Consider the following 13,995-nt stretch of genomic DNA (forward strand, 5'->3'; position numbering starts at 1 on the left):
ACATCCATCTCGTGGGGACTCTGGGTACACGGCAGGGTAATAGAAACCCTGTGTGAGATCCAGAGGAGCTTGGCGGCCTGATCCACCGCCCACCTCTTCCCGTCTTCGAGCGCGACTTTTATAAGACATATCTACGATTTCTATTTTGGTGGCTTGTTCACCCAGAGCATCCGGAGCTCTGTACCGTGGAGCCTAGCAACCTCCACGAGACCGTCTGTGTTGTCTGTCTGTAACCGCAACTCAAGCAAGTTTTCCAGCCTGCACCACTGCCATCTTGGTGTAAGTAAACAATCTTTAAAACTACCGCTACGTGTTTGTGCCTAATTCCAGCTCGACGGCCTTCCCTCTCCAACCCGGCGTGCCCGGGCTGCTGGCCACAGCCTGCGTGGAGCATGGAAAAGGGCTCGGGTCGCTCCCGGCCCACACAAGCAAGATACCTTAAACAATGTAAAAGCAGCTAAATGATCCTGGTTGCATTGTATTTATTCTAGCTGTGTCTACCAGTATTACTATAAACTAAGATTGCACTGGGTTTATGTTGTTTTGCTTTTGGAGTAGTCATGTAGAATGACACTTTAAGACTACTTTGGACTGAAACCCGAATGCCTTCTCAGTGTAGAAAAACGTTTTAACTGTGTTACGTGACCATGTTGTTTTTACACATAAAGACATCCCAAAATGTGTCATACTGCAGAGGATGCACACAATATATTTTTTGCATCCAGTCCACACTTTGCCTGAAATTCTGTTATTAAAATCAGAATGAAATCTGAAAAGTGACAGCTATACAAGAGTCTCATATTTTTCACCCCACAATGCAGGGCATATTATGGGATAAATTCTACCAGGGACTACACAGTTAGCACACACAAGATCTGCACCAAAGAGGAAAGCAACAGCATAGAAATTGCTTATCTCAACTCTGGCACTTGAACAATTTCCTAGATTTTTTTACCTATTTGAATGCTAACTTTCTTGAAAGACAACATAAACGAGTCATTGATATGTGCACTAGCGTAACCTAACCTTAAACATTCTTCACATAGGACTTTCTCTTTTTTATATGAGCTTAGATCTATCAGAAAGGAGACCCAAGAACAGAAAATGAGGAAGGAAGATGTAGGGGACTGTTGGGAGAAAGAAGTAGTAAGTCCCCCTGGTCTGCTAACCACAACACCCATCCTAACTACAACCTTACCTACAGCTGAGTGAGAAACATGAGGTATCAGACCTCCCCAGATTCTCAAAAAAAAAAAAAAAAAAAGATCTACAGATGTGCTTCAAGTTCAGGGCTCTCTTCCTGCAGCAAATAGGTGGTCAGCGAGAACTGGGGCTTCCTTTCAGTCAGCCTTGCCACATCTGCACAACTGGGGCACAATCCAAAACAAGGCAGGTCAATGTCAGAGGACATTCACACAACACAACTGACTATCACCCAGCCCCATACAGGGATGCCCAGTTACCAATACAACTTTCCCATGAGTTCCTCTCCATGAGTTCTCCCCACCCCTTCCTTCGTGAGCTCTGAGACCAACAAGAGAGGAAAAGAGGGGCAATGAAAACAAGCTAAAAATCGGCTAACCAGCCTTCTGACAAAGCTGAAATACAGATCTTAAAAAATTAAAACCTACTGACGTTAATGAAAACTTAGAAGTAGCCGCTAATGAATCTCCAAAGGCTTTCAAGATGGGCTGAAAAGAATTCCCAGAGAGCCCCGGAAGCTCTCATTCTGAGGACATCAGAAGGGTCACAAGAAAGGAAGGGCCCATCATGAATTCCACCTAATCCCACAAAGCTCCTTTTCTGTGGACCTCAGGAGCATGAATGAAAAGATACAGAGGCTTGAAGGGCAGGACAAGCAGATGCTACATTTCTAGCATGGCCCTCCTGCCTTGGTCACGTACCTCCTAATGAACCAAGAAGACCTGGTCAGAGCTGAGGATCTCTCATCTCACGGGTCTCAAGGACCTATAACTACCTTAACTATAGCTTTCTGTCTCCTCCTATCTTGCAGTATTTCCTTCCACCTTGTTGCATCTTCACCTATCCCTTCCAGATCAGTTTTTACATTATCTTCCCATTGTTGCCTTGGTGTACTTTGAGGTCCAATACCTTCTACCTCAACTTCCAAAAATCTGCCTTTCATGCCTTCTCTTGTCTAGTCTTATGGTATGCCCTGCCCATTTCATTCTCTGCATTCGTATCTTGCTCCCAATATCAGTTTTTTTGTAGAGAACTACAAGTTTTTGATGATATCTTCTCCATACTGTTTTTTGTACTACAGCAAATATTTTCCTTATCACTTTGTTCTCAAACAAGTTGCAGCCTTTTCCTATTTGCTTTTGTCTGCATCCAAGATTCACATTCCTAGAAACGGTCAGGTTAAACAATTGCATTATAAAGCTGATGTGCTGGCAGTGTCATGGCTGTGCCAGCTCCTTGAGCTGGCGGAGTTAATGCGGCCATCACTTGCTCTACTGCTGCCAAAATGGGTCCTCAATGGACTTCCAAACACCAGGATTTGGCAGTGGGCCTGCCCCCACTTGACCTGCTCCCAAATTCCCAGCCTCTCCAAGAGGCTCCAACTTTGTGGGTCAGATGTTTGACACCCCTGCTCTAAAGCATTTGCTATTTGCCACTGTCAGAGAAAGAAAACTGGGTTAGACAGACCCTTGGACGACCCAGTAAGACGGTTTTTATGTTCTTACTTATCAACTAGAAAAGCCTAAGTTTAGGCAGCTCTTTTCCATTACAGAACAAGGACAAAATGAGCTTCTTAAAATGTTTACTACCTCTACTATTTGGGTGTTATACTTTCAGTTTTATCAGCTTCATAGATTTTCAAGCCAGAAGAGACTACCATATCATTTGGTCCTGGGTGATGGAATATTTCATCTACATATCCTCTTGGATCAAACAATTTCAGTCCTCAGTACACTGAGCCAGATATGACAAGCAGAGACATGGAGACATAGATGCCACCTATGCCCAAGACTGCTAAAATGTCAGGAAACTGTTTAAGTGATATGCCCAGATGATCTCAGCAGGTGAACCATGCCTCCTACTGCAAAGGAAAACACAAAGCAATCAATGTTCCTAACTATAGGACTTGGAAGAAAAGTCTTTCTACACTCCAAACTGGTAACTCGTAAACCTTAAGCACTTAAGAAAGGGAACTTTCTCTACCACCACTGGTCTACCCTGTTGAGTTTTACTTCAAAATTAAATTAATCTAACCTTACAATTGCTGCCATGAGTCTTAAGCCTTGGTCAACAAGGTTGAGAAATCTCCCACTATTTCTTGTTCAAACTTCTGCAGTCACTTATCAAATACACTTCAATTGCAGAAGCTGGAGAGGAAGATTCTACCTCTGCTCTAGTTCTAACCATGTTTATCCAACCGGCAGTACATGAGGCATTAAATTGCAGCCCTTGGGCTTTCACTCAGCTGCCACTACACTTCTAGTGCTACAGAAGTAGTTGAAGGCACTAAGTTCTTTCTCCTTCCAGCTTACCCTTCCCTGCCCCACTGGGCAGGGCAGGACAGTGTAGCCCAGGCTGTGGTGCTGCAGGAGCCCTTGGCCCAGGGCATCTGGGAGGCATGGTGCAGCAGAGAAGCCTTTCCCAGTGAGTTGAGGGTGAGGCAGAGCACCTGGGCACAAACTGCAGTGGGTACAAGGGGGCACCCAGGTGTGGCAGGCCAGTAAGGGGTGCTCCTGCTCTGAGCCACCCACCTCACTGTGCCTGACCACCTTCCAGGCTCCGAGTGGCTACCTGGTGGCACCTCATGCCTGGCCGACCCCCTTCCTGGAGCACACCCGCTAGCCTGGGGGTAGAGCTGCCACCACCCAGGGATGGACTTTATCCTGGCTCTGCGCCCCCTGTGAAACACAGACCTAGTAGCCCTCGAGGGTACTTGACCCAGTTCAAGAACTCGGGGTGCTTCCCTCAGTCCGAAGCACGAGTAGTGGTCTCCCTTAGTCAGCTGAACCAAGGGAACCCCAAGGCATAATGTAGACCCATTCCCAATAAGTATCCTGCGCTAGGTACAAAGGACAACTTTATTGGTTACAAGGAATAGGATTGGAATAGGGTACAGAGTTGAGTAGTATCAGAGAAATCCCACAGAGCAAACAGGGTGGCTGGAGTAGCCTTTGATCACTCATCTGAGTTACTGCAAGCTATATATGTAGTTAGACCTCAGGTAGCTTTCTCACAAGTATCATCCAGAGGCAGGTGGAGATTTCCTCTGGAGGCAGGCAGTTTCTTGATCATGAGTTTAGAGAGAGAGAGCAGGTTTCAGATGGTCCAGCTCCCCTCTGCCTCTGTCTCTCTCTCAGATGGTCCAGCTTCTCTCTGTCTCTCTCTCTCTGTCTGTCTCTCTTTCTCTGTTTTCCATGGCTGCTGCCCCCTCCTCCTGGGCAGTCCTTAACTTATAAAGCCCGTATGACCTCATTTACCTGGTGCAATGGAGGCCAGCACCTCTTGGCTGTCAGCCAACCAATCTGAAATGCATCACTGGTTGCTAGGCAGACTGACAGTCTCTAGCCCACCAGGGTGCCCAAGCCCCTCACCCAGGTATGTGATGCCAGTCAAGTAGGCAGAGGGAGCAGGTTTCCCCCCCCCCCCCAGAAATGTATCCAGTTCAGGTTACCTAAAGAGATAGGGTAAGGTGTGTATCCTCTGCTGGGCCCATCCTAAACAAATTGTCACAGAACAGAGTTTTTCATAGATTTCACAGACATTAGGGCTGGAAGGGACCTCGGAAGATCATCGAGTCCAGCCCCCCGCCCAAAGGGCAGGAAGTCAGCTGGGGTCATAGAATCTCAGCAAGATAAGCATCCAATTTACTCCTGAAGGTGTTCAATGTAGGCGCTTGAACCACCTCCGATGGCTGGCTGCTCCAGACCTTGGGGGGCTCAGACAGTAAAGAAATTCTTCCTTATGTCCAGCGTAAAACAGTCTTGCAGTAGTTTATAACCGTTCGACCTCGTCATCCCTTGGGGTGATCTGGCGAACAAACGTTCCCCCAGATACTGGTGGTCACCCCTGATAAACTTATAGGTGGCCATCAGATTGCCCCTGAGCCTGCACTTTTCCTGGCTAAAGAGCCCCATGGCTCTCAGCCTGTTGTCGTAAGGTCTGTTTTCCTGACCTCTGATCATGTGCGTGGCTCTTCTCTCGACTCTCTCAAGCTTCTCCATATCCTTTTTGAACTGTGGAGCCCAAAACTGGACGCAGTACTCCAGCTGCGGCCTCACCAAGGCCGAGTACAAGGAGAGAATGACATCCCGGGATTTGCTTAAGAAGCATCTATGGATGCAAGCCAGAATTTTGGTCGCTTTACTAGCCGCAGCATCGCATTGCAGGCTCATGTTCATCTTGTGGTCAATGATGACCCCCAAGTCTCTTTCTTTCGTAGTGCTAGCCAGTGTAGCACTGCCGAGCCTATAAGGATGCTGCAGGTTTTTCCTCCCAAGGTGGAGAACCTTGCATTTTTCGGTGTTAAACACCATCAGGTTCTCATCCGCCCATTTGCTAAGCCTGTCCAGGTCAACCTGGATCGCCCTCCTGTCTTCTGGTGTGGATGCTTTCCCCCAAAGTTTGGTGTCATCGGTGAACTTGGCCAGTCCACTTCTGACTCCAATGTCCACATCATTAATGAAGATGTTGAACAATATGGGTCCAAGGACAGAGTCTTGGGGGACCTGACTGGTCACAAGGTACCATGATGATTGACTTTTTGGGGGAGAAACAGAGGTGGCCTTCTGCCACACCAGGTGCACAGTGGGGAGGAGCTAAGAGAGCACAAAGTACAGCAAAGGAATGTGTAGTGCAGTGTGATTTTGGGCACTGGGACGTGTGGTGCAATGGGTAGACAGGAAGTGCAATGGGGGTGGTGGCAAGAGGATGCACGGTGCAGCAGAAGGATTCAGGATGCAGCAGGGGAACACATGATATAGTGGGAGGAGGTGCTGGGGTGCATGCACAGTGCAGCAAAAGTGGCCGAGGGGCATATGATGTTCAGCCCTAGGGGCCCATGGTCCCACCAAGGTGGCCCCCTACTAATGCAGCCTGCACAATATGAGGCTCCTGCCCACTTAGAAATTGAACGACCTGTTCTAATTTAACAATGAAGCCAATGGGGAGAACGGGAGGGAAAACTCGGCCTTAGCTTTGATGCTACCCCAGGGGTACACTTGTCGCTCCATATTAATGTTCTTCATACTTAAAACTCCTATGCACGTTAATATATGCACAAACACACATTCACATCAAGCTCTAATCTGACACACAAATGCTATCACCTTTAGGGTGGAGGGAAGCAACCATTAAACAATAATGCAGCACAGTTTTAAAAAGATTAAGGGAGTATACTGTATCCAGCTGAACCTAATGGAATAACTAAGAAAAACTACAGTTGTTTCCACCCTACCACTATCCTCTATATCTTTTCACATGAAAAAGATCTCAAGGCCTCCGTCACTCTCAGCATACGAACAGCTTTTGAATACCAAAATGCTTCCACTGATACTTTAACAGAAAGTAAATTACAGGGTAGTGCAAATAAAACAAACTTACTTTTACTCTTCTTACAGCATATGTATGGCCAAAGAGGTTGAACACTGGATGCCTGACATTCCTCAAATCCCAACCTTTCAAACTACAGTCAACTGCTCCAGTTACCAGCAAGTTCTGAAGATTTAAAACAAAAGCCACAGACACATTTAAACAGGCTTAATATTAAAGTTGCCATGATAACTGTTAAGTGAAATTGTTTGGCTAAGAAAGTCAGAGAAATCATGCTATGAATATCACACATGTAAGCCAGGAAGGAAGCCTCCAGTGTACAAATTAAAAAGAAAGTAAAATATAAGTTTTAAATAAATCTGTCAACCCTGCAAACATCTTCTAGCAAAGATTGATTTTTATTTTTACACATCTATCCCTGGGAGTCACTCTTCTGGGTCTGAGCTCTTGTTAAGGACTGAAAATAATTTAATCAGTCACTGTACATGATTGTTATGCCATATAAATAAAACTGACACTGATGTGGCAGTAAAAAAAACCATTTACCCTTTAATAACAGCAGTTCATTAAGGAATGTTTGCAGTAATTTGGCACAACACATTATACCTCATCATACTTGCACCAGTCACAGCTCAAGATCTCAGCCTGGTGTGCTGGAATCACTACTTTGACTCCTGGTGTTTTCACATCCCAAACTCTTAAAGTCTGATCACCTGAAACAAAAGAACCTCTGGTAAGTCAAATATAAACTACTTCAAATCCACTAGTACTTGTTAGTTAAGTACAACAATTTCCTAAACTTCTACCAAAGACAGACCCTGGCATGAAAAAACTGCGGGCCAAATAAGATAGGTATATAATACATGGGATGCACAGAAAAAAAAAAACAAAGAAGAGAATAAGCAGTTTACTATTATTGTTACTATTTAATTACCAAGATAAGACTAGAGATTAACTTAAGTGAATTGCTAACATCTCTGTGGTGATAGTTTAATAAAGTCTTCAATTTGAGAAAAAACATGAAGTAATATTTTCAAAAGGTTTCCCATTTTCAGAAAAGGAACGAGGACCAGATCCAAAATATTATGGGTATCTAAATTAGTTTTGTTGAACTGAAGCGGCTACATCACAAAAGAACTATCAAGATTGACCCAAACTCAGTGGCCTTAAAACCACTTAGGTATATATCCATTAGGCATCTTCATTTTGATCTGAAAAGCTCCTTAGGTCCGACGCTTGGGCTACTGCACATCCTCAGAAGTAACCTATTGTCATCGTTAATCTTTTTTAGGGGATGCCTAGGTCTACAATTCTTTAAGTGGAGATGGAACACACCCAGCAACTGTTTGATGCTGACAGCATACATGCAGCACACTACAAAATATAGCTGATGAAAAAGGACGTGTTGGTGTTGCTCATGCTCACCATTTATCAAAAAAACCACAAAAAACAAAAGGGACAAGCACTCACCCCAGAAGTGGGAGAATTGAGTTATAGGCCCTCCTCATCATGAGGGAATTTGAAGCCAGTGCTTCTAATATTCCTGAGAAATGCCCCTACCACTTGGCTATGGCTGGGGGACCCTACTATCCTTCTTCATGAAACCTGACCACTGGCAACCAAAAAGGCAAGATTCATAGGACCAGAAAGAAACCAAGCAAGGAGTGTGACACTAGTGTAATCCTGGTGGCACAGCTATAAATTAGAGCATTCCAGTCTCTGCTACAAGGCTATTTTTTAAACTAATGACTAACCCAAAATGCATGAGCTAGATTTCAGAGGCATGCTCCCTCTTTTTTCCTCTCCTTCTGGCCCCACAGCTTATACACTTGCATGCTCAATGGGCAAACTTCAGCAAGAGAGTGGAGGGTAGCAAAACTGTCATGGCTCACAGCTTCACAGTTAGGGAACTCTCCCAGGAAGTAGGAGCTGTGGGTTTGAATCCACCCAGGGTGGGGAAGACACAGAAGCCAAGTTCCCATTCCTGGGTAAATGTTCCTAGAACTAGACAAAGACAGACACTCATAGCTGTGTACAAGAGTGAAGTGGGTGGTGGCGGCGGCAAAGGTACTTTGCTTTATACTGAACTTAATACTGATGTCAGGTAGGTGCCTTCCCTCCAGGTGCTTGGGATCCAGTGAGAAGACTGTAGCATCTGCCTTGCAGCTCTAAGTTAGATGCTTAAGCTTCTGCGGACTGAAGTTCAGACACACGCATGTAGGGTAAATAGAGGTGCCTCCCAGCACCTGAATCATCCTTGAGAGGCATTTAGTTCTTCACATTCATTGTACAGAAATCCTAATTGCCTAGGCCTGACAATCCTGATCACTTCCAAGGTAGGTGCTTATGTTGAGACTCCTGAATGGGACTGCTTACAAGGTGAAATTGTATCTGGCCTTTGGGTACTAGGAACCATGGCTCAGATTCAACAAGGGACTTCATCAAGTTGATGCTGTATGCTGAAATATAAAATTTAAGCATGTGCATTCAAGACTGTAATTGAGAGCTCAAGTTTGGCATCCTAGGTCTCTACTTAGGCAACTTGGAGTCAGAATTCACAGCAGTTGGTATGCTTGCTGGAGGATGCACATGTAAGCCAAAAGAAAGGGTGTGGAGAGTAGTAGGGGAGGGAAATCCTGCCTTTCTCCAAGATTACAAGCAATTCCCAGCAGCTCTGAATTAGGCATTTTTGTTCATGGGGGATTCATAAACTGAAAGCCCTGCTTAGGCTCACTTCTAGACCTTGTAAGACCATGCCCTGTCTGAATCACAACTGGAGGATGTGCGGGCCGGGCGCGAGCCGGGGCCCTTTTTTGTGCTCTGCGCAGGCTGTGGCCAGCAGCCCGGGCACGCGGGGTCGGAGAGGGCGCGCGTCAAGCTAGAATTAGGCACAGACTCGTAGCGGTAGATTTAAAGATTGTTTACTTACACCGGAGATGGTTGCGGTGCAGGCTGGAAAACTTGCTTGAGTTGCGGTTACAGACAAAAACAACACGAACGATCACGTGGAGTTTGCTAGGCTCCACGGAAACAGAGCTCCGGATGCCCTGGACAAGCGCGCCACCGAAATAGAAACTTCGTAGATACGTCTTATAAAATTTATCACTCGAAGACAGGAAGAGGTGGGCGATGGATCAGGTCGCCAAACTCCTCTGAATCTCACACAGGGTCTCTATTACCCTGCCGTGTACCCAGAGTCCCCACAAGATGGATGTGGAGTCCTCTTCGGCTTGGGCGGAAACCGCTCAAGCCTCTTATACGGCTAACAGGCCAATCGTTAGCCGCCACGTGGGAATAATTTAGAACTAGCCAATAGCGGGGAACCAATTTGCATGCAGGTGGCGGGAACTCCTTTGCACCGGGCATTTCTCTTGCAACTTGAGCAATGCACTCTGCAAAGGAAGCCACAAATTGGCAGGAAAATCTTCCTTGGAACAGGGTTCTCCTCTGCCGCAGAAAACTCTACCGTGCAATGAAGCTGTAATTTGGCGGGGATAATTCTAGTGCCGAAGCACACACAAAATCATACCTTTGGGTTATGACAGAGGAAAGAGGAGGAGCAGCTGAAGAGAGCACCTAGGTGCCCGACTGAGCAGCCTACCTTCTGCCCAGCAACCTAGTTATTAAAATACTCACCTAGGAAATGGGAGACCTGGATTCTATGCCTTCCTAAACGTGAGGGGCTTGAACCTACATCTCTCACTTCCCAGGAAAGGTCCCTAACCACCAAGTTATGGGTTGGGCTAAGCTATGGATACCCTGCTGAGGCTGAGCTAGTAGATGCTCACCCTTGCTCCTACAACTGCTTATTCACTTTGCATGAAATACTGATTGGATACAAATGCATAAACAAAATTCTGGATCTCATGTGAATGGAGACATCTAACATGGAGTTTGAGTTAGGTGCCTAACCACCAGCGAAAGGTAGGAGTTTTGATACTTAGCATTTTCTAGGCAACTCTAGGCTTCCCATATCACCCTTTGGAGGAATTTATCTCTTCCTCATTATCTGTGGGGAGTGCCTAGATGACTAACCCTGAACCAGAGGCACCCAAAACTCCCCATAGACAGTATAGGGATCCTAACCCTGTCAGTTTGGATACCTTTCTTGGGACCAGGTGCCCACTTCTGAAGTGTTGCAATGGCTAAGCACGGCTGGCTAGGTGAACAATCTGGATTTGGTCCTATGTGGCTAGACATCTCCAGCTTTGCCAATCCTACTTGCTCTAACAGGACATTTGATTTGGGCTTAAGCTTCCCAATGATATAACAGGCTTAAAGATTTTTTTTTAATACCTGAATGGGGCTTGCAATCAGATAATACAGATTTCAAGGAGCACTTCATAATTTACAAACCACAGTACTTACAAGACACCTTTAATTTTTATAAATGAATCTATATATAAATCTATATGAGCTACGATTAACTGCAAAGGGTATGGATGAAAGTAGCAAGTTTAGGGCCAAGATCATTTGGAAAACTACCACTGTTAGCCAATAAAAGATTGGCAGAACATATCCAATCTTCCTGATGGTGGTCAAAAATGCTGACTATGCAAAATAGATTATTTGAGACCTAGTAGTCTGGAAGTAACGCAAGACTGCATATACAGCTTTAGTGCCAGCCAGAATTAATAACATCAGTGTCTGGAACTCTGATATCCTGCTTTCTTATGAGATGCCTGGTGACCTTGCTATTAAACCTTTTAGTCAATGAAACAGTCAGCAGTAAAGCCAAAACTAGTTCCACTTTTCCCAGCTTAGTTTCAGACAGAAGTGGCAAAGACAAGAGGTTGTACCCTCACCATTTTTTTTAATCCTTGAGTAACAGAGTAAGAAAAATAGAGTGGAACAAAGAAAAAGTTCCTGAAATATGGTCTCGTTCAATAAGGGCCATCACTAATATCCACCCCCAAATTAAGTAAAACTAAAGGTAGTCTTAAATTTCCTGTTAGCATCAAGCCACCTCTCTTAGGCAACAAAATGCTGCTGGTTTGTTAGGTGGTTACTGAACATTGTTTTGTCTGAGCATAGCATTTTCCCTACCTGAAATTTCCAAAACCTATGTTAAAATTAAAAAAGAAGTAAACTAGACAGCATGCACCTCTCTGATGAAAACTCCTAAAAGAGATACTCAAGCTATGGACACACTACATTTGTAATGCTGCAACTGCCCTTGTAGAGCTTTAAAAACTGGGCCTCCTCACAGTCACAACATCTGTAGCATGAGGAAAAAGGCAAATCTGCATTAAAAATGTTCCTTTTTCAAAGAGGAACTTCTCTGTAGTGCTGTCTTGCAATGCCACATGGAACATATAGATAGTTACATGCAGCGCTATAGGAGGTCTCTTGGACTTCTTGCATCTCACAGTTCTCCACTCTCCTTCCCACCCACACCCTCCAAGTGAGAAGAGAGCATAAGTGGCTAGCTTCCCGATAGCCTGTCAGCTGCAGCAAGCTGCACGGAAGCCTGTTTGGATGCTGGAAGGCTGCTACCACCAGCCCCCTATTGCCCCCTGGCTGGAGAGCACGTCCTTGAGATGACTTTGTAGTACACCAGTCTGGGGGCATTTTCTAGTGCTACAAATGAATGTGTGTCCACAGCCTAAGTCAGAAGTATACACTTAATCCATAAGTGTACAATTACCAGAAGACCTGAACTCTACTTAATTTCCATCAAGGGACTAGGTTTATGTGGGACTTAAGTGGTGGGTCAGTTTTAAGTTGGCAAATTGCCCAGGGCTGAATTTCGCCCAGATCTATAAACCAGAGTCCACTGAGACGAGAACCAGTTAGTGCAATCAATACTGAACTATGCTGAGGTACACAATTCAGCACAGCTGGGTACTTAAGAGATTAATGAAAAGCAACTATCTGAAGGCAGAAAGCGCTCCAGCCAGCACAGCTACAAATTAGTTTTTGTGAAAGCAAGTACTGTTACCTTAAAGAGTTTCATTTAAAATGATGAAAGTGGTTTGTAAACACTAATACAAGGAATCTGACCCTGCTATAACTGATATGTAGATAGGAAAAAATAGAGAAAAATAGCTTTAATCAACTAAAGGAAAAAAAGAGTTATCAGTAAGTGATACTATGAACAGAAATATTTAAGTATAAAATCCAAAAAGAAAAAGAAACACAATAAAATTTACCATATATTTGTCCAAAGACCACAACTTAACATTAATCCAGTCTCATAAGACTGCTTGGGGCATATGTATCATCCTTATTTAACAGAGGAAGCTGGAGAACAGAAATACTAAGATATTTGTTCCGATTCATGTTGAATCCTAGTTCCTGACTTGTATTAAAGATAAGTGTTAGGATTACTTGCATACATACAACACATTCATTAAAGGACCATATTTGTATGAAGCCTGTCTTCACACAGTCTATCTAGCACAGTGGGCTGCAGGCCGATTGACTTAGTTTTGGTCAGAGATGGGCGGATGTGCATGTGCTAGGACCCAGCTGCAGTTGGTGCTTTTCCTAGGCAGTAGCAGGGGAACAGTGCCTGAAAATGGTACTTTTCCCCCATGGTGGCAAGGAAAAGCAACTGCTGATGGAGCCCCCCACCACCCAATGCTGCTGAAGCCCAACAACTTCAGGCAAGATCAAATGGCTCTATGGGCTAGACTCAGCCATTGGGCTTTTGATTGCCAGTCTCTGGTTTAGAAAATAAGTAAACACAGCTTACATATACAACTGCAGTCTCATGGTTACATTCTTCAGTCTGATATAAAATATACTTGAGTTATGGTAAGAAAAAAGTTAATATCAAAGCAGTTTTGACTTAGTCCAAGTGAAACCAAAACAGATTTTTTTCAGTGGATAATATATTCTTCCCTGCAGGCCCCCCACCCTGGGGCTTCCTTCCCCCTTCCAAAAAAACCCACAAAAGCAGTTTTGGGAAGGGGGGAAGAAAACTACAAGCTAGTCAACAATTTGGGTTTCCAACTGTTTTCCAACAAAAAAAGCAAAATATGTGCATTTAATTTTCAGAAACAACCAAATTTGTTTTGATATTTTCTAAACAAAAATTTGAAATTACTTTCTCATTTCAAAATTAACCTACATTTAAAGCAAGAAAAACTAAAAATAACATATGGCTCAAAACTAAAATGTTACATTTCAGATTGTCCGGAATAGAAGTTTTCATATGGAAATCAAAGGGAAGTCTATTATTCCCACAACTCTACTCAAAATCTCTTGATGTACATAGATCCTCTGTAAAGACAAATCACTATTTTCTTGTTCTGCATTTTACTAGTTGATAATTTCTAAACTAATACTTAACTTGAGAACCACATCCAGCAAAGGCTACATATAATTGTACCATGCTTGGCAAACACCATAAATACAATGCCAAACTCATTTCTTGTAGAGTATTTCAAGACAGCTTGAAAAAAATCAGAGATTCATTTAGTCAAACTTATTTAGCACAAGACACAGATAAATTCCACA

At 44.1% G+C, this 13,995-nt stretch overlaps 1 protein-coding gene across 2 annotated transcripts in view; it reads right to left on the bottom strand.

Annotated features, from left to right (window-relative positions):
* Positions 1-13,995, bottom strand: part of PEX7 (peroxisomal biogenesis factor 7) — an 82,043-nt gene that overhangs the window by 40,399 nt on the left and 27,649 nt on the right. For both annotated transcript variants that reach the window (XM_025211847.1, XM_006030261.3), the window contains exons 6-7: positions 7,138-7,244; positions 6,583-6,696 (exon numbers count right to left, since the gene is read on the bottom strand). In XM_025211847.1, the coding sequence (XP_025067632.1) occupies positions 6,583-6,696; positions 7,138-7,244 (221 nt within the window). The remainder of the gene's footprint in view (positions 1-6,582; positions 6,697-7,137; positions 7,245-13,995) is intronic.

This window comes from Alligator sinensis, unplaced genomic scaffold (assembly GCF_000455745.1).
Source record: "Alligator sinensis unplaced genomic scaffold, ASM45574v1 scaffold417_1, whole genome shotgun sequence".
In the NCBI taxonomy this organism is placed as follows: domain Eukaryota; kingdom Metazoa; phylum Chordata; order Crocodylia; family Alligatoridae; genus Alligator; species Alligator sinensis.